Source organism: Capra hircus, chromosome 5 (assembly GCF_001704415.2).
Source record: "Capra hircus breed San Clemente chromosome 5, ASM170441v1, whole genome shotgun sequence".
In the NCBI taxonomy this organism is placed as follows: Eukaryota; Metazoa; Chordata; class Mammalia; order Artiodactyla; family Bovidae; genus Capra; species Capra hircus.
In genome coordinates this window covers 40,933,737-40,961,293 of record NC_030812.1, presented here as the reverse complement: position 1 = coordinate 40,961,293, position 27,557 = coordinate 40,933,737, and the positions used below count along the sequence as shown (strand labels likewise).

At 37.9% G+C, this 27,557-nt stretch overlaps 1 protein-coding gene across 1 annotated transcript in view; it reads left to right on the top strand.

The window, feature by feature from the left end:
• Nucleotides 1–21,838, top strand: part of C5H12orf40 (chromosome 5 C12orf40 homolog) — a 92,518-nt gene extending 70,680 nt beyond the window's left edge. Inside the window, 3 exon segments of the mRNA XM_005680229.2 lie at nt 5,037–5,100; nt 11,878–11,963; nt 21,383–21,838. Of these exon segments, the coding sequence (XP_005680286.2) occupies nt 5,037–5,100; nt 11,878–11,963; nt 21,383–21,838 (606 nt within the window).

The following is a 27,557-nucleotide window of genomic DNA, read 5'->3' as shown; positions in this document are numbered from 1 at the left end:
GATCACTGCCTCCTGTACAAAGTCACAAACCTCCATCCATAGTTCTTCAGACACTCAGTCTACCAGATCTAATCTCTTGAATCTGTCACTTCCAATGTATAATCATAAGGGATTTGATTAAGTTCATACATTAATGGTATAGTGGTTTTCCCTACTTTCTTCATTTAAGTCTGAATTTTACAATAAATGAGTTCATGATCTGAGCCACAATCAGCTCTTGGTCTTGTTTTTGCTGACTGTATAGAGCTTCTCCATCTTTAGCAGCAAAGAATATAATCAATTGGATTTCGGTTTTCACCATCTGGTGATGTCCATGTGTAGAGTCATCTCTTGTGTTGTTGAAAGAGGGTGTTTGCTATGACCCGCATGTTGTTTTGGCAAAACTCTGTTAGCCTTTGATGTGCTTCATTTTTTACACCAGCCTGTACCTCCAGGTAGCTCTTGACTTCCTACTTTTTTATTCTAGTAGTCCCTATGATGAAAAGGACATTTTTTTTTTGATGTGAGTTCTAGAAGAATAGCAAGAAGAGATAAGAAAACCTTCCTAAGTGATCAGTGCAAAGAAACAAAGGAAAACTGTAGAATGGGAAAAATTAGAGATCTCTTCAAGAAAATTAGAGATATCAAGGGAACATTTCATGCAAAGATGGGCATAATAAAGGACAGAAATGGTATGGACCTAACATAAACAGAGGCTGTTAAGAGCTAGCAAGAATACACAGAAGAACTATACAAAAATGATCTGAATGTACCAGATAACCATGATGGTTTGATCACTCACCTAGAGCTCCACATCCTGGAACGTGAAGTCAAGTGGGCCTTAGGAAGCATCACTATGAACAAAGCTAGTGGAGGTGATGGAATTCCAGTGGAGTTATTTAAAGTCCTAAAAGATGATGCTGTGAAAGTACAGCACTCAATAGGCCAACAAATTTGGAAAACTCAGCAGTGGCCATAGGACTGGAAAAGGTCAGTTTTCATTCCAATCCCAAAGAAAGGCAATGTCAAAGAATGCTCAAACTACCACACAACTGCACTCTTCTCACACACTAGCAAAGTAATGCTCAAATTTTTCCAAGCCAGGTTTAAACAGTATGTGAACTGAGAACTTCCAGATGTTCAAGCTGGATTTAGAAAAGGCAGAGGAACCAGAGATCAAATTGCCAACATCTGTTGGATCATCAAAAAAGCAAGAGAGTTCCAGAAAATCATCTACTTCTGCTTTATTGACTATGCCAAAGACTTTGACCATGTGGATCACAACAAACTGTGGAAAATTCTTCAAGAGATGGGAATACCAAACCACCTGACCTGCTTCCTGAGAAACCTGTGTGCAGGTCAAGAGGCAACAGTTAGAACCGGTCATGGAACAACGGACTGTTTCCAAATTGGGAAAGGAGTACATCCAGGTTGTATATTGTCACTCTGATTATTTAACTTATATGCAGAGAACATTATGTGAAATGCTGGGCTGAATAAAGCACCACATGAAATCAAGATTTCTGGGAGGAATATCAGTAACCTCAGGTACACAGATGATACCACTCTTATGGCAGAAAGTGAAGAAAAGCTAAAGAGCCTCTTGATGAAAGTGAAAGAGGAAAATGAAAATGTTGGCTTAAAACACAACATTCAAAACACAAAGATCATTGAATACAGTCCCATCACTTCATAGTGAAAAGATGGAGTAACAATGGAAATAGTGTGAGATTTTATTTTCTTGGGCTCCAAAATCACTGCAGATGATGACTGCAGCTGTGAAATTAAAAGATGTTGGTTCCTTGGATGAAAATATGCTGTCTAGATTGGTCATAGCTATTCATCCAAGAAGGAAGCATCTTTTAATTTCATGGCTGCAGTCACCATCTGCAGTGAATTTGGAGCCCAAGAAAAAATTTAGAGGCATCACTTTGCCAGGGCATGCCTGATAGCTTCGTTGGTAAGAATCCGCCTGCAATGCAGAAGACCCTGGTTCGATTCCTGGGTTGGGAAGACATGCTGGAGAAGGGATAGGCTACCCACTCCAGTATTCTTAGGCTTCTTCTGTGGCTCAGCTGGTAAAGAATCTGCCTGCAACGTGGGATACCTGGGTTCAATCCCTGGATTAGAAAGATCACCTGGAGAAGGGAAAGGCTACCCACTCCAGTAATCTGGCCTGGAGAATTCCATGGACTGTATAGTCCATGGGGCTGCAAAGAGTTGGACACGACTGAACGACTTTCACTCATTCACTCACTTTGCCAACCAAGGTCCATATATTCAAAGTTACGGATTTTCCAGTAGTCATGTATGGATGTGAGAGTTGGGACTATGAAGAAAGCTGAGCGCCAAAGAATTTATGCTTTTGAACTGTCATGTTGGAGAAGACTCTTGAGAGTCCCTTGGACTATATGGAGATTAAACCAGTCAATCCTAAAGGAAATCAGTCCTGAATATTCACTGGGATGATGGATGCTGAAGCAGAAACTCTTAATACTGTGGCCACCTGATGTGAAGAACTGACTCATTGGAAAAGACCCTGATGCTGGGAAAAATTGAAGGCAGGAGGAGAAGGGAATAACAGAAGATGAGATGGTTGGATGGCATCACCAGCTTGATGGACATGAGTCTGAGTAAGCTCTGGGAGTTGGTGATGGACAGGGAAGAGTGGCGTCCTGCAGTACATGGGGTTGCAAAGAGTCAAATACAACTAAGCAACTGAACTGAAGTAGTTGTTTCTTTGGTGGGAGGTGGGAATGAGGGGGTGGGGCTGGAAGAAATTGTTCTGTATGTAGCTTAGATTCAGTGTGTCCATGGAAGGAAGGAAGTTCAGGATCCTCCTACATTGCCATCTTTAACTGCAGCCTATGAAATTTTGAAATAGTGGAGGAATACAGTTTAAATATGTTTGTTTAAAATGGGAAGATAATCACTGGAGAAATGGAGACAGATGGAAGAATGTCAGAATGTAAAAGAGAGGGCATGTCACAGTAGAACAAGGTGGGAAAAAAGTGAAATAACATTTCTACATAAACAGTAAAGGTAAGGAATGAATCCTGCTTAGTAATTAATACATTAAATTGTATAAAAAAGCTGATTTTTCTTACCAAGATTCAAGGAATATCAAATTGAGAAGAAAAAATCTACATATTTTTCAGGAAACATGTAGAACATAATAAGGTTGAAAATAAAATGATAGGAAAAGATATATATATATATATATATGACAGAAATTGTAGTAGGGCAAGGACAGTATAAATGCACTAAAATGCCCATTTGGAAAAGAGAAGAGGAGACAAAAACTTACTGATCCATACCAATTATGAAGTCCTTCTGGGCAGACATTGTGAACACTTGTTGAACTGGAGGATGGGGGAAATTCCTTGAATATTTAAGTGTTTTGTTTTGTTTTGTTTTTCTATTTGGTCTGATCTTCTTTTTCTGTTATTCTCTATCAAAAGAGCTGAAGTTTGTATAGGAGTATATGCCTACTCTTGAGTCTCTGTAGCTTTTTCAGCTTGTGGGTTTCTGGTGCACATTTGAAGCTTGAATGTGTTAAGAACTGAATTTACAAGACTTTTTAAAATGTTTGAATAATAGGGTTAGAGAAGAGGCTGTGCTCTATAAAGTTATTCAGGACCCTGAGCTGGTAGGGAGTCTGCTGTCTTTAACTGGTAAGCGTCCATGTTTGCACTGTATGTTGATATCAGAGGGGAAAGAAAATGGAGGATTATGGAGAAAAATTTTATAGCCGAGACTGGTAGTGATGTGCACCACTTTTGCCTGTAACCAGAACTTAAATAGCTCATTCTAATCAACTCTAAGGAAGGCTAAGAAATGAAGTTTAGCTGTATGCCTAAGAGAAACAGGTTCAGTGAGCAGCTAGACAGTTTCTCTTTTATACTACCTATCTATCTAAAAAACTATATCCTACCAACAGAGAATGTTTATTTTCTGTAAGTCTATGGTATATTTACAAACATAATTCATATAGTAAGCCATAAAAATCCATAAGATCCTCATGTTTGACAAGATTCATAGCCACATTCTCTAATAAAAATTCATTTGAGTAGAGATAAACAGCAACAACAAAAGGTGCTTAACTTCCCTCCTTGTTGTTGCTGTTCAGTTACTAAGTCATGTCCAACTCTTTAGCGACCGCATGGACTGTAGCCTTCCAGGCTCCTCTGTCCATGGGATTTCCCAGGCAAGAATACTGAATGGGTTGCCATTTTCTTCTCCAGGGATCTTCCTGACCCAGGGATAGAACCCTTGTCTTCTGCCTTGAAGGTGAATTTTTCCCTGGTGGCTCAGTGGGTAAAGCGTCTGCCTACAATGCGGGAGACCCGGGTTTGATCCCTGGGTCAGGAAGATCCCCTGGAAAAGGAAATAGCAACCCACTCCAGTATTCTTGCCTGGAAAATCCATGGACTGAGAAGCCTGGTAGGCTACAGTCCATGGGGTCGCAAAGAGTCGGACACGACTGAGCGACTTTCCCTTCCCTTTCCCATCAGGGAAGCCCTAACCTTGCTTACCTTGTTGGAAATTAAGAAATACTGGGGGTTTAAACAAAGAAAAAGGAAAAAAAATGCAAATACAAAAACTGATGAAAATGAAAACCAGTGGTGTATTCTACAGAAAATTTATACCTTTAAGAGCTTTTATTATTTAAAAAAAAATCTGAAATTAAATGAACTGATATCCAACTTAAGAAATTAAAAAGAGAATAATGGAATAGATATCCAAATTGCTTTAATATCTTTGTCTTTTTTCAACTGCATTTACTAAGATTACCTAAAGTTTCTCCTTTTTGTCAGTAATTTATTTCCTGGCAAATGTCTGTTCTGTTGCTTTCTGTTTCTAAACCAATTTAAATTTTGTTTCAATTACTGTTCATCACAGGTAAATTTTTCTTTGCAGTTTTATAATCATCTTTGTTCAATTAAAGTAATATGAAAGATGAGTGCTATAAGCTGAATCGGTGTGGTTAAAAGGTAGCTATAAGTAGATATTATGGTATATACTTGGGAGCTGTTAAAATTTTGTTTTTCTTCTAGATTCTGATAGAAGAAGGAGGAATGTGTTCTTTCAAAGATGGGACAACATCTACTAGGAAAACTTGTCAGTGTAACTATAAGTGAATTTTATTCTTTTAAAAGTAACATTTTAACAGAAATCAGTTAAATTTTGAATTTTTTTTTTTATTTGGGTGTTCCAGAATTAGTTGTAGCACACAGGATCTTTTAGTGTGGCATGTAGTATCTAGTTCCCTGACCAAACCCAGACCCCCTGCACTGTGAGTCTGGACTCAATCACCGGACCACCAAGGAGAAATCCCCAGAAATCAGTTAAACTTTAAGTTTCGTTTTTTTCTTAGAGTTTTGCCAGCAAATGTATTTTATAAGTATCTTAGAATATATTACATAATTGGCCCCTTAAAATTAACTTCATCTTTTATAAAATGTTATACAAGATGAGTATGTATAACATATATGTACTGCTTAGTGAATGATTTAAAAAAAAGACACCTTTTTATTCCCTTGTTTGTGGGAGAGGGAAAGGGTGGGATGATTTGGGAGAATGGCGTTGAAATATGTATAATATCATAAATGAAACGAATCGCCAGTCCAGGTTCGATGCAGGATACAGGATGCTTGGGGCTGGTGCACTGGGATGACCCGGAGGGATGGTACAGGGAGGGAGGTGGGAGGGGGGTTCGGGATGGGGAACATGTGTACACCTGTGGTGGATTCATGATGATGTATGGCAAAACCAATACAACATTATAATGTAATGAGCCTCCAATTAAAATAAATAAATTTATATTTTTAAAAAAGTAAAAAAAATTTAAAAAGTAATACATAATACTTTTGAATACCTTCTCCGTTGTATTTCCTATCCTGCCTTCTAGAGGCAACTATTATCCTGAATTTGGTTTTTATGATAGCACATGTAGACTTTTGGAGAAGGCAATGGCACCCCACTCCAGTACTCTTGCCTGGAAAATCCCATGGACGGAGGAGCCTGGTAGGCTGCGGTCCATGGGGTCGCTAAGAGTCGGACACGACTGAGCAACTTCACTTTCACTTTTCACTTTCATGCATTGGAGAAGGAAATGGCAACCCACTCCAATGTTCTTGCCTGGAGAATCCCGGGGACGGGGGAGCCTGGTGGGCTGCCGTCTATGGGGTTGTACAGAGTCGGACATGACTGAAGTGACTTAGCATGTAGTTTTCCGATTGCTTGGTTTGGAGCTTTCTGTGACAAATTGAGGCAAAATCTCTATATTTTTCTGTGACTTACTTTTGTGTGTGTGTGTTCACCTAGAAATATGTTTTGAGATTCAATCACGCTGACACTTGTGACTTTAATACATTTCATCATTTATTTTCTGCTATACAGCCTTCTATTGTATGAACGTAACACAATTTATACATCTTTGGCAACAATTATTTAAGTTGTTTTGAATATTTTGCTATGATAAACAATGCTACTTTAGCAAATCTTGACACTTCTCCTGGCACACATATATAAAAAATTCTTCTAGGATTTATTTTTAGAAGTAGAATTGTCTAGTTCATATGATATGCACTCTCCTGTGCTTAGTCACTCAGTCACATCCAGCCGTCTGCAATCCCACGCACTGTAGCCTGCCAGGCTCTAATGTCCATGGGTATTCTCCAGGCAAGAATACTGGAGTGGGTTGTCATACCTCCTCCAGGGGATCTTCCCAACCCAGGGATTGAACCCAGGTCTCCAACATTGCAGGGGGATTCTTTACTGTCTGAGCCACCAGGGAAGCCCAGGAATACTAGAGTGGGTAACCTATCCCTTCTCAATGGGATCTTCCGACCCAGGAATTGAACCAGGGTCTCCAGCTTTGCAGGTGGATTCTTTACCAGCCAAGCTACCAGGAAAGCCCAAAATAAAGCCTTAAAGTGTATAAATGCGCATATATGTATGTCTTGTTTCCCTGCCCTTCTCACTCTAAATGTAATGTAGGATATCTTAATACAGTGTGTTTTATACATAAATTAAATGGATTTATTTAATAAATTTTCTGTAGGTTTCCTTATATCAGTATTAGGCATTTATTAACCCTTTATTTATGTCCATTTAGTAATCCATTATGTGGATGATCTATAATTTACTCAGACAGTGCCCTGTTCCTGGGCATTTGAATTGATTCTGGTATCTCATTTTTGCAATGTTCAGTGAACAACTTTGAGCACACATTTCTTAATTGTAGAGGTGCATTTTCAGGATAATTTCTAGAAATGGGATTGCTGAATGAAGGAGGAGATACATTGTGGAGTTTCTGTGGCTTTTTTTTTTTTTTTGATAGTTATTGCCAAAATCTGTTTTTGATAGAGATTGCTGAATTCCCCATTGCATCATTTTGCAGTCCTATCATAAATGTGATTTTTATTCCACAGCCTCACTAATAGTGATTGTAGTCCAACTTAAGAATTTTTGTGAATCTTATAAAAATAGAGAGATGGAAGTTTCAGTTTGTACTTCCTTTCCTTGAGTGAAGTTTAGCATCTTTTAAAAATGTGTAATGGTTATTTGTGATTTTCTTTTTTTCTGTGAACGTCATTTGCGTCCTAGGAGCATTGAGTTTTTACATGTTTTTCTTGATATTTAAGAGTTCTTCATATATTAAAGAGATTTAGGTCTTTGTGATGTGTCACAAATATTTTCTCCTAGTTTATTATTAATTTTCGATTTGTTTGTTTTTACTTTACTTATGGTATCTCCTGCCTTGCAAAAGGCTAAACATTTTTTATGTAGTTAATGTTATCAATATTATCTTTTATACTTTTGGATTTAATTAGAAAGACTCATCACACTCCCTGGTTACAAATGAATTCACTTATATTTTCTTCTAGTATTGGTATGATATTGTATTTTTTTGCACTAATAATTTATCCTGATTTAGGAGTTTATCCTGATTCAAGTTTTTAAAAAATGCATCTTTCTCCTAGGTATTTGTAATACTACCTTCTTGTGTCAGTTTTCCATATATATATACTTTAGTCTGTTCTGTGGATTTCTTTACCATTCCATTGAGCTTCCTATTTCACATGTGCTAATATCACATTATATTTATTATAATTACTTTATACTGTGAAAGAAATGGCAACCCACTCCAGTATTCTTGCTGGGAAATCCCATGGACAGAGGAGCCTAGCAGGCTACAAAAGAATCAGACACAACTTAGCAATTAAATAGCGAAAACAATGTTTAATTTCTAAGTTACACCTCCCTTTGCACTTTTTAAAGATTTTTCTGGTTAGTTTTGATTATTTTTGTATATAACTTTAAAATCAACCCCAAGGAAAAGGGTTTTCTTGGGGGGAAAAGAGACCACGTAACAAGTGGGATCTTAATACCCCAACCAGGGACTGAACCTGTGCCCTCTATAGTGGAAGCATGGAGTCTTCTGTTTTCCATATCAGCTATACCTTTGTGCATTCCCAGCAATAATGCACCAGGGTTCCAATTTCTTGAAATCTGTACCAATGCTTATTATTTTCATTTTTTACAATAAGTGGCCATTTTAATGGGTGAGAGGTGATATATAATTGTTGTGTAGGGCTTTTAAGACAGTGAATTTTGCCAAAGGATTTTGTGATATGGACCATCCTAGCATTCCTAAAATAAATCCCACCAAATCATGATGCTTTATGATTAAGTTTGCTCTTATTTTTTAATTTTATATTTTAAAATTTTAACTCATATACAATTTTTGCATTGATGCTGTTGGTGAGATTGGCCTATATAATATATGTGTGTGTATGTGCATGTGTAATCTTTCTCACATTTTGGAATTAATGTTCTATCAGATTGCCAGAATTTTTTTAAGTTTATAATAAAAATTGAGGGTGTTTGAAAACTGTCTTGAAATTTGGACCACTTGCCTCTTCAACCAAATCTCACTGTTTTATTGCAGATCTTCATCGCCTCACAACTTGGTTGTTGAGTTAATCTCCCAATGATCTATGTTTTCATACATTTTACCCTTGTTTAAATAATCCCCAATTAGATGCCTTGGTAGACAGTCTAAAATTTCCTTATTATTGAAGTGCACTTCTATACTTTCTTTTCCCCCATCACATATAATATTTTACATTTTGTCTTTTGGGAACTTGTTTATTCATCTTATAAAACCTATTCTTTATCTTGTGCTTTCTTTATTACTATTCACCAAATCTCTTTCCCTAGAACTCATCACACTTAGGTCTCTACTGCTTTTGTATCTTCTATCACTTTTATTGTTGCACCTAACTTTGTGACTATTTTTTTTTTAATTTTATTTTGACTTTATTTTACTTTACAATACTGTATTGGTTTTGCCATACATTGACATGAATCTACCACGGGTGTATACGAGCTCCCAATCCTAAATCCCCCTCCCACCTCCCACCCCATATCATCTCTCTGGATCATCCCTATGCACCAGCCCCAAGCATCCTGTATCTTGTATCGAACATAGACTGGCACTTCATTTCTTACATGATAGTATACATGTTTCAATGCCATTCTCCCAAATCATCCCACCCTCTCCCTCTCCCTCACAGTCCAAAAGTCCATTCTATACATCTGTGTCTCTTTTGCTGTCTTGCATACAGGGTCATCATTACCATCTTTCTAAATTCCATATATATGTGTCAGTATACTGTATTGGTGTTTTTCTTGCTGGCTTACTTCACTCTGTATATCGGCTCCAGTTTCATCCACCTCATTAGAACGGATTCAAATTTATTCCTTTTAATGGCTGAGTAATACTCCATTGTTTATATGTACCACAGCTCTCTTATCCATTCATCTGCTGATGGACATCTAGGTTGTTTCCATGTCCTGGCTATTATAAACAGTGCTGCAATGAACATTGGGGTACATGTGTCTCTTTCAATTCTGGTTTCCTCAGTGTGTATGCGCAGCAGTGGGATTGCTGGGTTATAAGGCAGTTCTGTTTGCAATTTTTTAAGGAATCTCCACACTGTTTTCCTTAGTGGCTGTACTAGTTTGCATTCCCACCAACAGTGTAAGAGGGTTCCCTTTTCTCCACATCCTCTCCAGCATTTATTGCTTGTAGACTTTTGGATCGCAGCCATTCTGACTGGTGTGAAATGGTACCTCATTAACTCCTAGAGGAGAACATAGGCAAAACACTCTCCGACATAAATCACAGCAGGATCCTCTGTGATCCACCTCCCAGAATACTGGAAATAAAAGCAAAAATAAACAAATGGGATCTAATTAAAATTAAAAGCTTCTGCACAACAAAGGAAACTATAAGTAAGGTGAAAAGACCTCCTTCTGAATGGGAGAAAACAATAGCAAATGAAGCAACTGACAAAAAACTAATCTCAAAAATATACAAGCAATTTATGCAGCTCAACTCCAGAAAACTGAACGACCCAATCAAAAAGTGACTATTTTTAAAAACTCTGTTTTTCTTCATCTCAAAATGCTGAGTCCTTTGAGCATTATGGCCATGTATTCCTAAAAACTATTACAGTGCCTTAATAACTCAAGTCTTGAATTTACATTTTAATCTACATTCATTTAATAGACATTTATCTTCTCTACTAATAACTGTAGGTTTACTGTACTTATGAATTGAATGGACCTTATTGTGGGGGAATAGCCTTAGTTCATGTTGTTAGTAAAATCCTACTGTTCTGCTCTCTGCTTTCCACTGTTAAGAAGAACTTTGTGAGGATATACATTCCTTCTAGAATGATGAACTGAGGGTAACTGAATTTACCTAAGTTCTCTCTACCTCAGCTGACCGACAGGTTCTGTTACAGAAGGCGCCAAATCCAATCTGAGGTATGAATAGTAGTCATGGTCTGCTGTATATAGGAGGGCATGTGATTTATTTATGTTGTTGCACCATATTCCATTACCTTTTCCTTTTTTTAAATAGCAAAATCACTTTTACAAGCAAGAAGAGGAATGGTTGAACCTACTGCTCATCTATATATAGTATTGTATTTATGTGTTCTAGGGAGTCATGACCTACTTATAAGGCCCATTTTTAAACTTTTCTTGGAATCATAAGAGAACATATTAAGCAGATAATGAATAACATACCAGGTGCTTTAATTTTTGAAATACAGTTTTTTAAAAAATAAAGTGTTACAGTCATCAAATGTCAAAAGATATATTTTAATATTAATTTTGAATTCACAAATAGCTTTAAAATCTACAGTTATGAAATCATAGGTTAAATATCATTTTAGTTGTATGATGAAATTTCATTTACTAAATTAGCAAATGTCTGGTACCTTGGCTTATCCTTCTTCCTGTGGACTGACATTTTGTTTGTTCATAAAAGTTCATTATATTGGAAAAAAAAAAGTTCAATTTCTCTGTTCTCGTTTCTTCCCTTATGTTTCCTCCCCTTGTTTTACTTGTAAATACGCATTTTGTTGTTATTGTTGTTGTTTTAGTCACTAAGTCATGTCCAACTCTCTTGCGACCCCATGGACTATAGCCCGCCAGGTTCCTTTATCCATAGGATGTCCCAAACAAGAATACTGGAATGGGTTGTCATTTCCTTCTCTAGAGGATCTTCCTGACTCAATGATAGAACCCACATGTCTTGCATTGGAAGGCAGATACACGGAGAATAAATTCAAAATACCCTGTCAAATGCAAGCTGCCACATATCCAAAATTTTAACTTTTAAAATGTTCTGTAGTATGTTAACTGAACTTATTTACCAACAGCTATTTTCTGCCTGTGTATATATTAATACATACTAGTCTTCAGAAATTAGCAAATATATGGTACCTTAATAAACTTGGAAAATTAGACGAGATCAGGCACGTTCAGGGTGGTATGGCCATAGACTAAACTTGGAAAATTAAATCTTTTTTTCAGATCTTGATTCTTCACAGAGTAGTCAGTCTTCCAGTTACTCTCCAAGGCCAACAGATAGTAGTTGTTTCAGTTCTAGTTCAGAGATGGTAAGTTACGTTCTTTTTTTGCTTGTTAACATATGCTGTACTAATTTAGAATAATTTGTATTTCTTATAGTTTACCTTTTCATTGTGAAAAAAAGTTGAGATAATAGTGAAAATAAATGTAAATGTGAAAATATTAAGAATGTAAATTAATATGTGAGCATCATTCATTTACCTTTATGAAGCATCATACATTCATGTTTATAACATGTTCATTGTTATTTACAAAATACAGTCATATTAACGTGTGTGTGTGTATATACATATATATAGTAAATGTGTGTTTCTTTTAAAAGCGTTTTTAGAAGAACCCATTCACAATAATTGAAAATCTTAAACAACCAATAATACATACAAAGAGAAAGTCTCAAGGCTTATATAAAGAAAACTATAAAATATAATCTGAATAATGGGAGTGACATGTTTAGTGCTGAGTGGGAACTATAATCTGAATAATTGGAGTTGTATCATATTCTGAGTGGATTTCTCACAAATCACATGTTTAAATGGAGTTCTCCATTAATTTTTCCTTCTTTTCATCTACCTTTTGTCTCTAGCTTGCTATCCAAACTGCTCTTGCCAAGGAAGGACACTAGTGACCTCTAATGGTACCAAGTTCATCGGGCAGTTTTCAGTTTTTATTTTACAAGAATTTCTAGCCATATTAATAGAAATAATTATTTCCTTTTCTTGAAACATTTTCTTCTCTGCTTTTGTGATGCACACTATCTTAGTTTCCTTCATACCTCTCTGTATGCCACTTTATGCCTTTGCCCACTTCTCTTCCACCTTTCCCTGTATATGAATTGTAATTTAGGGTTTGCTTCAGGACCCTTCTCTTCTCTTAACTTACACTCCAAATTCTAGATGATGTTATATATTCCAGTGACTTTTTATACTATTGCCTGGTTGATGATAATTCTCAATTTTATGAATTCAGCTGAGATCCTTAATTAAGTATCCAATTTCTTATTGGATATCTTCTTAGATATTTCACGAAAAGCTGAACACCCCCTAATCTCCTTATATCAGTTTTCCTGATAGTTCTCATAGTAGTAGATCAGTAGTGGGACACGCCTGAGCGACTGAACTGAACTGAGTGGGTAGTTTTCTACCCACGCAGTTGTTGCCAGAGACTTTAGTTTGGCATCTCAGTCTCACCTGCCTTCCTAACCATATTCATTTCATCACTTTATCCAATCAATTCTACCTGCAAAATAAATTGCATATTTATCTACTTCTCTCACCTGCCAAGTGTCAGTACACTAATCTAAGGTTTCATCATCTTGTTCTTAAATTATTATGGTTGTTGCTCAAGAGATCTACTTCTACTCTTGCCCTACTTTTTTTCCAGTTAGCAATCATTATGATCGTTTGAAAGCTTAAACTGAATGATGTTATTCCTGTGTTTGATTATTCAGTGGTTTCCTCTTTTGCTTTAGAATCTAAACTACTTACAGTGGCCTCAGGCCCTGTGTGATATAGCTTCTGCCTACATTTCCAACTTCTAGTGTTCCTCTCTCACCACACATTGACATGCGACTTCCTTAGCTGACTGGTCTCTTTTCTGCTTCAGGACATTTATATTAATATATTCTGTTAGGCATCAGCTTAAACATGTCAGTGCTTTTGAAGCCTCTCCTTGACTTTTCAATCTAAATAAGACCCCTTAGGTATGTTCTTATAATACTTCATACTTGCTCTTCATAATGTTTTTTCAACTTGTAATTATGTGATGAACATCCTTTCCACATATAAGAGTGTGTGCTGTCAGTTAGTTCAGTTGCTCAGTAGTGTCCAACTCTTTGTAACCCCATGGACTGAAGCATACCCGTTTCCCTGTCTATCACCAACTCCCAGAGCTTACTCAAACTCATGTCCATCAAGTTGGTGATGCCAACCAACCATTTCATCCTCTGTCATCCCATTCTCCTCCTGCCTTCATTCTTTCCCAGCATCAGGGTCTTTTCCAGTAAGTCAGTTCTTCGCATCAGGTGGCCAAAGGATTGGAGTTTCAGCTTCAGCATCAATCCTTCCAGTGGGATTAAAGACTGATTTCCTTTACGATGGATTGGTTAGATCTCCTTTCAGTCCAGGGGACCCTCAGGAGTCTTCTCCAATAACACCACAGTTCAAAAACATCAGTTCTTCAGTGCTCAGCTTTCTTTATAGTCCAAGTCTCACATCCATACATGACTAATGGAAAAACCTTAGCTTTGACTAGACAGACTTTTGCTGGCAAAATAATGTCTGCTTTTTAATATTCTGTCCAGGTTGGTCATAGCTTTTCTTCAAAGGAGCAAGCATCTTTTAATTTCATGGTGGCAGTCACCATCTGCAGTGATTATGGAGCCCAAGAAAAGTCTCTCAGTGTTTCCATTGTTTCCGCATTTATTTGCCATGAAGTGATGGGACTGGATGCATGATCTTAGTTCTCTGAATGTTGAGTTTTAAGCCAACTTTTTCTGCTTACCTCTTTCACTTTAGTCAAGAGGCTCTTTAGCTCTTCTTTGCTTTCTGCCATAAGGGTGGTGTCATCTGCATATCTGAGGTTATTGATATTTCTCCCAGTTATTGGTATTTCTTGATTCCAGCTTGTGCTTCACCCAGCCCAGCATTTCATATGATGTATTCTGCATATAAGTTAAATAAGCAGTGTGACAGTGTATAGCCTTGACATACTCCTTTCCTGATTTGGAGCCAGTCTGTTGTTCCATGTCCAGTTCTAACTGTTGCCTCTTGACCTGCATACAGATTTCTCAGGAGGCAAGTCAGGTGGTCTGGTATTCCCATCTCTTTCAGAATTTTCCACAGTTTGTTGTGATCCACACAGTCAAAGGCTTTGGCATAGTCAATAAAACAGAAGTAGATGTTTTTCTGGAACTCTCTTGTTTTTTTGATGATCCAACAGATGTTGGCAGTTGACTCTGGTTCCTCGGCCTTTTCTAAAACCAGCTTGAACATCTGGAAGTTCACAGTTCACGTATTGCTGAAGCCTGGCTTGGAGAATTTTGAGCATTACTTTGCTAGCATGTGATATGAGTACAGTTCTGTGGTAGTTTAAGCATTCTTTGGCATTGTCTTTCCTTGGGATTGGAATGAAAACTGACTTTTTCCAGTCCTATGGGCACTGCTGAGTTTTCCAAATTTGCTGACATATTGAGTGCAGCACTTTCACAGCATCAACTTTTAGGATTTGAAATAGCTCCACCGGAATTCCATCACCTCCACTAGCTTTGTTCATAGTGATGCTTCCTCTGGCCCTTGACTTCACATTCCAGGATGTGGAGCTCTAGGTGAGTGATCAAACCATCATGGTTAGCTGCGTCATTCAGATCATTTTTGTATAGTTCTTCTGTGTATTCTTGCCACCTTTTCTTAACAGCTTCTGTTTATGTTAGGTCCATACCATTTCTGTCCTTTAGTGTGCCCATCTTTGCAGGAAATGTTCCCTTAGTATCTCTAATTTTCTTGAAGAGATCTCTAATTATTTCCATTCTATTATTTTCCTCTATTTCTTTACACTGAGGACTTAGGAAGGCTTTCTTATCTCTCCTTGCTATTCTTCTAGAACTAACACACACACACACAGCCACACCCACACACACACCCACAAAATGTCCTTTTCATCATAGGGGACTAGAATACAAAAGTAGGAAATAAAGAGCTGCTTGGAGGTACAGACAAGTTTGGCCTTCGAGTACAAAATGAAGCAGGTCAAAGGCTAACAGAGTTTTGCCAAAAGAACACCATGGTGGTTATCTGGGTCATGAAGATCTTTTTTGTATAGTTCTTCTGTGCATTCTTGCTACATCTTCTTAATATCTTCTGCTTCTCTTAGGTCCATACCATTTCTGTCCTTCTTTGTGCCCATCTTTGCATGAAATGTTCCCTAGGTATCTCTAATTTTCTTGAAGAGATCTCTAATCTTTCCCATTCTGTTGTTTTCCTCTATTTCTTTGCATTGATCAATGAAGAAGCCTTTCTTATTTCTCCTTGCTATTCTTTGCAACTCTGCTTTCAAATGGGTATATCTTTCATTTTCTCCTTTGCCTTTCCCATCTCTTCTTTTCTTAGCTCCTCAGACAACCATTTGCTTTTTTGCATTTCTTTCCGTGGGGATGGTCTTGATCACTGCCTCCTGTACAATGTCACAAAGCTTCGTCCATAGTTCTTCAGGCAGTCTATCAAATCTAATCCCTTGAATCTATTTGTCACTTCCACTGTATAATTGTAGGGATTTTATTTAGGTCATACCTGAATGGTCTAGTGCTTTTCCCTACTTTCTTCAATTTAAATCTTAATTTTGCAATAAGTAGTTCATTATCTGAGCCATAGTCAGCTCCCTGTCTTGTTTTTGCTGACTGTATAGAGCTTCTCCATCTTTGACTGCAAAGTATATACTTACTCTGATTTCAGTAATGACCATCTAGTGATGTCCGTGTGTAGAGTCACCTTTTGTGTTGTTGGAAGAGGGTGTTTGCTATGACCAGTTCATTCTCTTTTCCCTGCTTCGTTTTGTACTTCCAGGACAAATGTGCCTCTTACTCCAGGTATCTCTGGCCTTCATACTTTTGCAGTCCAGTCCCATATAATGAAAAGGACATCTTTTGGGGTGTCAGTTCTGGAAGGTCTTGTAGGTCTTCATAGAACTGTTCAACTTCAACTTCTTCAGCATTACTTGTTAGGGCATCAGTTCAGTTCAGTTCAATTCAGTCGCTCAGTCATGTCCGAGTCTTTGTGACCCCATGAATCACAGCACTCCAGGCCTCCCTGTCCATCACCAACTCCTGGAGTTCACCCAAACTCATGTGCATCGAGTCAGTGATGTCATCCAGCCATCTCATCCTCTGTCGTCCCCTTCTGCTGCCCCCAATCCCTCCCAGCATCAGTGTCTTTTACAATGAGTCAACTCTTCACATGAGGTGGCCAAAGTACTGGAGTTTCAGCCTCAGCATCAGTTCTTCCAATGAACACCCAGGATTGGTCTCCTTTAGAATGGACTGGTTGGATCTCCTTGCAGTCCAAGGGACTTTCAAGAGGCTTCTCTAACACCACAGTTCAAAAGCATCAATTCTTCGGTGCTCAGCTTTCTTCACAGTCTAGCTCTCACATCCATACATGACCACTGGAAAAACCATAGCCTTGACTAGACAGACCTTGTTGGCAAAGGAATATCTCTGCTTTTTAATACGCCATCTAATTTGGTCATAACTTTCCTTCCAAGGAGTAATTGTGTTTTAATTTCAAGGGCATAGACTTGGATTAATGTGATTTTGAATGATTTGCCTTGAAAACGAAGAGAGATCATTCTGTCGTTTTTGAGACTACGTCCAAGTACTGCATTTTGGACTCTTTTGTTGACTGTGATGGCTACTCGATTTCTTCTAAAAGATTCTTGCCCACAGTAGTAGATATAATGGTCATCTGAGTTAAATTCACCCATTCCAGTCCATTTTAGTTCGCTGATTACTAAAATCTCAATGTTCACTCTTGCAATTTCTTGTTTGACCACTCCTAATTTGCCTTGATTCATTGACCTAACACTCCAGGTTCCTATGCAATGTTGCTCTTTATAACATCAGACTTACTTCCATCACCAGTCACATCCACAACTGGTGGTGTTTTTGTTTTGGCTTTGTCTCTTCATTCTTTCTAGAGTTATTTGTCCACTGATCTCCAGTAGCATACTCAGCACCTATCGACTGAGGGAGTTTCCTATCTTTTGGCCTTTTCATACTATTCATGGGGTCAAGGCAAGAATACTGAAGTGGTTTGGAATTCGATTCTCCAGTGGACCACGTTGTGTCAGAACTCTCCACAATGCCCTGTCTGTCTTGGGTGACCCTACACAGCATGGCTCATAGTTTCACTGAGCTAAACAAGGCTGCAGTCCATGTGATCAGATTGATTAGTTTTCTGTGATTGTTGTTTTCAGTCTGCACTCAATATGCCAGCAAATTTGGAAAACTCAGCAATGGCCACAGGACTGGAAAAGGTCAGTTTTCATTCCAATCCCAAAGAAAGGCAATGCCAAAGAATGCTCAAACTACCACACAGTTGCACTCATCTCACATGCTAGTAAAGTAATGCTCAAAATTTTCCAAGCCAGGCTTCAGCAGTACGTCAACTGTGAACTTCCAGATGTTCAAGCTGGTTTTAGAAAAGGCAGAGGAACCAGAGATCAAATTGCCAACATCCGCTGGATCATCAAAAAAGCAAGAGAGTTCCAGAAAAACATCTACTTCTGTTTTATTGACTATGCCAAAGCCTTTGACTGTGTGGATCACAACAAACTGTGGAAAATTCTGAAAGAGATGGGAATACCAGACCACCTGACCTGCCTCTTGAGAAACCTATATGCAGGTCAGGCAGCAACAGTTAGAACTGGACATGGAACAACAGACTGGTTCCAAATAGGAAAAGGAGTGCGTCAAGGCTGTATATTGTCACCCTGCTTATTTAACTTATATGCAGAGTACATCATGAGAAATGCAGAACTGGAAGAAACACAAGCTAGAATCATGATTGCCAGGAGAAATATCAATAACCTCAGATATGCAGATGATACCATCCTTATGGCAGAAAGCAAAGAAGAGCTAAAGAGCCTCTTGATGAAAGTGAAAGAGGAGAGTGAAAAAGTTGGCTTAAAGCTCAACATTCAGAAAACGAAGATCATGGCATCCGGTCCCATCACTTCATGGGAAATAGATGGGCAAACAGTGGAAAGAGTGTCAGACTTTATTTGGGGGGGCTCCAAAATCCCTGCAGATGGTGACTGCAGCCATGAAATTAAAAGATGCTTGCTCCTTGGAAGAAAAGTTATGACCAACCTAAATAGCATATTCAAGAGCAGAGACATTACTTTGCCAACAAAGGTCCGTCTAGTCAAGGCTATGGTTTTTCCAGTGGTCATGTATGGATATGAGAGTTGGACTGTGAAGAAAGCTGAGCGCCAAAGAATTGATGCTTTTGAACTGTGGTGTTGGAGAAGACTCTTGCAAGTCCCTTGGACTGCAAGGATATCCAACCAGTCCATTCTGAAGGAGATCATCCTTGGGATTTCTTTGGAAGGAATGATGCTAAAGCTGAAACTCCAGTAGTTTGGCTACCTCATGTGAAGAGTTGACTCATTGGAAAAGAGTCTGATGCTGGGAGGGATTGGGGGCAGGAGGAGAAGGGGATGACAGAGGATGAGATGGCTGGATGGCATCACCACCTCAATGGACGTGAGTCTGAATGAACTCTGGGAGTTGGTGATGGACAGGGAGACCTGGCATGCTGCGATTCATGGGGTCACAAAGAGTCGGACACGTCTGAGTGACTCAACTGCACTGCACTGCCTCTGATGGAGAAGGATAAGAGACTTATGGAGGCTTCCTGATGGGAGAGAGAGACTGAGAGGGAAACTGTGTCTTGTTCTGAAGGGTGGGCTATGCTCAGTAAATCTTTAATCCAGTTTTCTGTTGATCGTGGGGCTGTGTTCCCTCCCTGTTGCTTGACCTGAGGCCAAACTATGGTGGATAATGGAGACCTCCTTCAAAAGGTCCCATGCAGAAACCGCTGCACTCAGTGCCTCCAACCCTGCAGCTAGGCCACCACTGACTCCTGCCTTCACTGGAGGCTCCTGGACACTCATGACCAAATCTGGGTCAGTCTCTTGTGGAGTCACTGCTCCTTTCTCCTGGGTCCTGGTGTGCACAAGCTTTTGTTTGTGCCCTCCAAGACTGTGTTTCCCAATCCCCTGTAATTTCTGATGGATCTATGGTGGGGTTAATGGTGACCTCCCCAAGAGGGCTTATGCCATATCCAGGTCTGCTGCACCCAGAGCCCTTGCATCTCCAACAGTCTACTGCTGATCCCTGCAGGAGACACTCAAACACAGTTTTGGCTCAGTCTCTGTGGTGTCTCTGGGTCCTGGTGTGCACAAAGTTTGTTTGAGCCCTCTGACATCTCTGGTGGGTAGGGGGTGTGATTCTAAATGTGATTTTGCCCCTCTTACCATCTTGCTGTGGCTTCTCCTTTGCCCCTAGATGTGGGGTATCTTTTTTTGATGGGATCCAACATTCTTCTGTTGAGGTGTGTGATGTAGAGGGCAGCAATCATGTCTGCTCCACTCATATTGCAGATGCTAACTCAATATTTATTTCTTGAATAAGTGCATTGATCTTTATTTTCTCTAATTTGTGCCCTGTCAGTTTTAATACTATTTATTGGGCTTACTTTTCCTATTTTAGTGCCAATCAGCTAAGGCTTATATTTCATTTTAGGTTTTTTAATATTAACTTTGCTTTTTATTTTTAGCTAAAATAATATTTTATATAGGATTTTTTTATTAAAAAGAGTGTTTTGTTTAGTAATTAGGACAGATTTTTGTTGAAGTTGAAAAATTAAAGTTACTAAATTGAATCTAGGCCTATTAAAAATTCTTAACATTTGACTTTTTATCTAGTGATTGTTATATTTAGTACTATTTAACTTTTCTTTTGTGTATTTTTCTGTTAGCTGATGCTATTCTTAATAAGTCTTCTTGAGACTGAGTCCATGAAAGATACGATATAGATATTTTTTGACTTAAACAGTCAAGGAGTGAATACTAAATTGTATGTGTTAGCTTTTTAATTCAGAGTTCTACTCTACTCTTAAAGTAGTTGAAGAGTATATGTTCTATATCATTTCATCTCTGTGAAAAGGTAGGATGTCACCTATGATTATGAGGACTAATAAGAGAAAAAAGTCTTCTCTTTTTAGTGCTTTTCCATCTTTAATATAAGTGAAAAAGTGAAAGTTGTTCAGTTGTGTCCGACTGTTTGCAACCCCATGGACTCCAGGCCAGTATACTGGAGTGGGTAGTGTTACCTTCTCCAGGGAATCTTCCCAAGCCAGGGATTGAACCCAGGTCTCCCACATTGCAGGTGGATTCTTTACCAGCTAAGCTACCACAGAAGCCCAAGAATACTAGAGTGGGTAGTCTATCCCTTTGCCCACATTAATTGAACCCAGGTCTTAATTCTGCAACCTGATTTTCCCACCTGATTGAACCCAGGTCTCCCACGTTGCAGGTAGATTCTTTACCAGCTGAGACTCCAGGGAAGCCCAAGAATACTAGAGTGGTAGCCTATCCCTTCTCCAGGGGATCTTCCCAACCCAAGAATCAAACCCAGGTCTCCTACATTGCAGTCAGATTCTTTACCAGCTGAGCTACTAGGGAAGCCCTTTAATATAAGGATTCTTAATATTATGTCATGCTATTTGAAAATCTATAACCTTGATTTAAAAAAAATCTAGGTTGATTTGCCACCTATTAAAGTCTTTTCTTTTTTTTAAGTTTCTATAATGTAAATTTTAAGTCTCCTTTGAAGTGATTGAATAATTATTTTAATGTAAGCATTATTTACAGCAAAATTACTAATTTCTTTTAGCCATCAGAAGATGAAGATCAAACTGAAGATTCAAATAGGAGATCCATCAAAACCAAAGAAACAACTAATAATTTTTATTTAGAAAACATGGAAAAATATCCTTGTGATAAGGTTATTAATAACAGTGCCAAATTTCATAAAAAAAATGAGAATTTTAACCAGTTCTCAGTGAATAATAATATACATCAGTTCCCAGAGTCTCAGTGTAATTCAGCACACATATTGGAGAGCAAAACCAGTAATAACTGCATTCTACAGGTTGCAAGGTGCGATGCATGGGTACAAACAGAGAGTGAACTTACAATGGAGGAAAAATTAGATGCTGCCATACAATGTGATATAATTTCAAAATGTAAATGTAGAAATGAGGTGTCTTCTTTTTGTAATGTTGAAAGGTACAATGAAAATGTTAAGGCAGATACCACTGGAGGGCAGGAAATCCTTAGAAACAACTAATATTCTAAAACCTTAACCTGAGATTTTGCATTTGTTTTAATGTTTAGAATCTCACTAACATAATAAAGAATGAGAATATTTTTGTAGCTAAGCAACTAGATGAAAGTATTCAGAAGATGTATTTATTTTTTAGTATTACTAATTTATGCTTTAATTTCTCATAGGTATTTTCAATACCTTTAGTATGTCTTAAAATTTTTTAGAAAATACTATATATGTAAATTTACTGTTATTCTTATGCTGATTATCATATTATGAAATGCTGCTGTTTATGGATTAAAAATGTTTATTGCTTCTGTGAAATGAAAATATCTCCTGCCATGTTAATAAACAAGAGATGTCACAGTCATCAGCATTTTCTGACCTCCAAATGTGAATGAAGGCTCCCAAAACTGGGATCCAGTGGATGCTGCCACTCCCTATGGTGATTGCTGAGGAGCTGGGGGAATGCAAGAAGCAAAATGAACAAGGAAACAAGATTGGCCCCAGGTAGCTGAGGTGCATATGACAGGAATGAATTCAGTGATTCCAGAGACTTGCATCTTCCCATACATAGAATGCCAAATTCCTTACCTTGATACTGATCTTTGATGTTCAAACTGTCTGCTCCCTCTGTTGTACTTGTATATAGCCTGACTTCCCCTCTTGCCCTCTTGGAGCACTTTTCTCAGAGCTACTGAGATGCTGTCTCCAAGGCTTAGAGTCCTAAACATTCCCACCAAATAAAATAAGTGTCTACTTTCAGGTTGTGACTGTATTTTTTAGTTGACAATTCTTTGTTACATTTATTTTAAAATTTAGTTACAGTTGTATGTTTTGTAAAAATATTCTCTTCCAAGAATTTAAGACAGAAAATAATAGTAAATAATATTCAATATGTATTATAGCCTAATTATAAGATTTCCTTAGCTGCTTATCTTAAATATTATACTGTTGTTAAAAATTCTGACATTAATTTTTAGATAAAATATTTTTCTAATTTGGAGAAAAATTTTTTGTTGGTGCTTATATTAATTCAAAGGAATGTTTTTTCTCTTCAAGAGTAAAAAAAAAATGTTTCAACGCTTTTGTAAAAGAATTATTCAACATTGGAAAGTTATTTATGTTTACTAATTTTAATATTACATAAGGTTTCCATAAATACTATATTAGAATCTCTCATTTGTAAAGTATCGGCTTTGTTTCCAACATAACACTTATTTTTGTTGTCAAGGTTTTAAATGTGGACACTAGTCACATTAGAAAATGGACATCTGTATGTTACAAAGTGACCAACAAGGGGCATTCTGATATCTAACTAGCAAAAATAAAATAGGGATTTCTGTTAAAGTGATTAGATAATGCATTTTTACATGTATACCTATACATATCACTCCACAGTTTGTTTTGCAGAGGTGATCTGAAACATAATTTAGAAACACTAATATTTAAAGAGTAGCAGTCTTCAGGGTTTTAGCTAGTTTTAGGGAGTTCTCTTTCTGGCCTCAGAGAACACAATGAACTCCTAAGTAATTTTAAGGATAATAATCCTCTCATGCAAGGCGAATATAATTATCTGATGTACACTGATGGTTTTCAAAAGGCTGGATATTGATTATCCTGATATTCAATAAAAGGTATTCCATAGTGGATTGATTATCCTGAGCATTATTTTGCAAATTATGATATATTGTAGTAAAGAAGACCTATATATGGAAAAGAAGACTATAGTGGTGATATTAGAGTAAGATTGAGCTTTGAATCAGATTGGTTTCAAATATCAAACAAATTGATTTTTTCCAATACAGTTGAAAGTCTACCAGTTATTAAAAGCATATTCATTACAAAAGTCCATGCTTAGTTATATTTTTATCAATATCATAATGTGGCAGTTAAGCTTAGTGAAGTGAATAAGAATATAGGGTAATGACTACACACAATAAAAGGGAAGTAAGATGCAGTATAGTAAAGGATTTAAACTTGCCTCATAAGAGATCTGGATTTTTTACCTTTGGGTTTGTAAGGTAATCTCTAAGCTCATGGAGTGTTATGCCTGATAGAAGTAACTTTGTTTGCCTGGGGACCTTGAGCCAAGACAGATAGTGTGATTTAAGAGCACACTGAAGTCAGCCATGTGGGCAATCAATCATGCCACTGTGATGGAGCCAAAGAAAGACTCTCGACACCAAGGCTCATGTGAGCATCTGCATTTGGCAGTACTTTGTATTGTCAGATATTGATACCAGGAAATTAATACTCCCCATGACTTGTAGAAGACTGCTACTGCTGCTAAGTCGCTTCAGTTGTGTCTGACTCTGTGTGACCCCACAGATGGCAGCCCACCAGGCTCCACCATCCCTGGGATTCTTCAGGCAAGAACACTCGAGTGGGTTGCCATTTCCTTCTCCAGTGCATGAAAGTGAAAAGTGAAAGTGAAGTCACTCAGTAAGTGTCTGACTGTTCATGACCCCATGAACTACAGCCTACCAGGCTCCCCCATCCCTGGGATTCTCTAGGCAGGAATACTGGAGTGGGTTGCCATTTCCTTGTCCAATGCATGAAAGTGAAAAGTGAAAGTGAAGTCGCTCAGTCGTGTCCGACTCTTAGCGAGCCCATGGACTGCAGCCTAACAGGCTCCTCCGTCCATGGGATTTTCCAGGCAAGAGTACTGGAGTGGGGTGCCATTGCCTTCTCCAAAAGTAAGTACAGATTTATGTAATAAAAAAGACCAATACATTTTAACATACTTCATAAAAAATACTAGTTTAGATTTTCTCTTGGTGAAATAATTTAATGAAAAAAATAGGTGATGTTTATACATTCTGAAGTTGTAGAAACACTGTTCTTCCAGAGCTCCTCAAAAGTATTAAGCTTCAGTTGCTTTCAATTGTAATTACTTGATATTAATAGTAAGCCCTTTATTAGCATGCTTCCTTTCCTTTCTCACATCTTCAATTCCATAACAGTGTTTTTTGAGATCACACCCCAAACATACTACATGCGCTTAAATTCTTGGCTTATGCTTTGCCTCTGAGGTAATCCATGAAAAAGAAAAGTGAAAGTCACTCAGTCATATGCAACTTTTGCAACCCCATGGACTGACTGTAGCATGCCAGGCTCCTCTGTTCATAGAATTCTCCATGCCAGAATACTGGAGTGAGTAGCTGTTCCCTTCTGCAGGGGATCTTCCCAACCCAGGGATCAAACCCAGATCCCCTGCTTTGCCGGAGGATTCTTTACTGTCTGAGCCACCAGGGAAGAGGAGGTAATCCATACTGACAGGTTTTATAAAGGGACCATAACAAATGACTAAATGAATTGTCTTTGTTGGTGTCACTCAAATGTTAACGTTGCTAGCTTTCTGGTTTTACAGTTCTCTTGTAGTAGTTTTTAATTTCTGCCACCTGCTAAAAACTCAATAAATGGGACTAGCAGCATATAGACAAGTGAAGAGAGAATTAGTGAAATGAAATATTCATAAGTTATCCAAATGCAGAAGAGAAAAATAGAAAACGTGAAAGAAAGTTAAACTATAACAAGGATATAATGAGACACTCCAACATGTGTTTAACTGAAGTATCAGTAGTAGAGGAGAGAAATGGAATAGAGGCACAATTTGAAGAGATAATGACTGAGAATTTTTCAGAATTTATCAATGATACTAATCCACAAATTTAAGAATGCCCACAATTTCCAAGTAGTATAAATAATATGAAACCCATGCCTAGACTCAGCATAGTGAAATGGTGAAGTCTCAAAGACACAGAAGATCTTGAAAGCAATTGGAGAGAAAAAGACTGGCTTCCTAGAAGGAAGACAATACTGTTATTTTAAAAAGCAATAATGAATGCCAAAAGACAAGTGAAAATACCATCCAAATCCTGATAGGAAAATAACAGTCTCTCTAGAATTGTGTTTCTAGCCCTACAGAGCAGTATTTGATTCCAGGGCTCAGTGGTAAAAAATTTGCCTGAAATGCATGGGTTGAATCCCTTGTTGGGAAGATCCACTGGAGAAGGAAATGGCAACCCCACTCCAATATTCTTGCCTGGAAAATCCCATGGACAGAGAACCTGGTGGGTTTCAGTCCATTGGGTCACAAAAGAGTTTGACACATCATAGTGACAAAACAACAGCAAACTAGCCAACACTAGCATGAAGGACCCAAACTTGCAGGCTATGGCAATTTTTATTTAAGCTTTTTGAATATATAGAGTAGTGCTTTCTCTTGGTGGAGAAAGTTTCTAATTTTTTCACTGTGTGGTCTTTAACATATATGCTCAGTTTTCCTACTGCTTCTATTCTTTTAGGCCCTCTTTTTATTAACTTTGCAGCACTTGAAATTGTCCCAGTGAAGGACTTTTTTTTTTTTCAGTGCTGTCTCTGATGGTCTATGATGTATATTCCCTTATGCTTGTTGCTAAGGAGATACCACGTTTTCTCATTTGTTTAAAATTATTAGTAGTATTAAAATTCTCTTTAATATAAATTTAACTTATATGCAGAATACATCATGTGAATACATCATGCCTGGGGGGCTATCTGAAGCACAGCTGGAATCAAGATTGCCGGGAGAGATAACAATTACCTCAGATACGCACCACCCTTATGGTAGAAAGTGAAGAAGAACTAGAACTTCTTGATGAAGGTGAAAGAGGAGAGTGAAAAATCTGGCTCAAAATTTAACGTTCAAAAAACTAAGTTCATAGCATCCATTCCCATCACTTCATGCCAAATAGATGGGACAAAATGGAAACAGTGAGAGACTTCATTTTCTTGGGCTTTTCATTTTCAAAATCATTGCAGTGACTGAAGCCATGAAATTAAAACACGCTTGCTCCTTAGAAGAAAAGCTATGACCATCTTAGACATATTAAAAAGCATATTAAAAAGCAGAGACATCACTTTGCCGACAAAGGTCCATATAGTCAAAGCTGCGGTTTTTCCAGTAGTCATATATGGATGTGAAAGTTGAACCATAAAGAAGACTGAGTGCCAAAGAATTGATGCTTTTGAACTGTGGTGTTGGAGAGGACTCTTCAGAGTCCCTTGAACTGCATGGAGATCAAACCAGTCAGTCCTAAAAGAAATCAATCCTGAGTATTCACTGGAAGGACTGATGCTGAAGCTCTAGTACTTTGGCACCTGATGCAAAGAACTGACTCATTAGAAAAGACCCTGATGCTGGGAAAGATTGAAGGCAGGAGGAGAAGGCAACTAAAGAGGATGAGATGGTTGGATGGCATCACCAACTCAATGGACATGAGTTTGAGCAAGCTCTGGAAGATGGTGAAAGACAGAAGAGCCTGGCATGCTGCAGTCCTTGGGGTCGTAAAGAGTCGGATGTAACTGAATGACTGAACAATGACAGCTTTGACATGTACTGCTTGACTTTTTTGAATGAGTCTTGCTGGGTAGTGTATTCTTGGTAGTAGGCTCTTCCATTTCATCACTTCAAATATATCACTTTTGATATAGCCATTTGTAAAGCCATTCTCTTCTGGCTTGTAGAGTTTCTGTTGAGAAATTAGCTATTACCCTGATGAGAGTTCCCTTGTATGTTGTCATTTTTCCCTTATCACGTTCAATATTTTTGTCTTTTAGCTTTGTCAGTTTGACAGCATTCATTGTAAAGTTGTTCTTCCTAGACTTTGTTGACTATTATCTTTCCCATGTTAAGGAAGTTTACAGCTATTGTCTCTTCAAATAATTTCTCAGATCCTTTCTCTCTCTCTTCTTG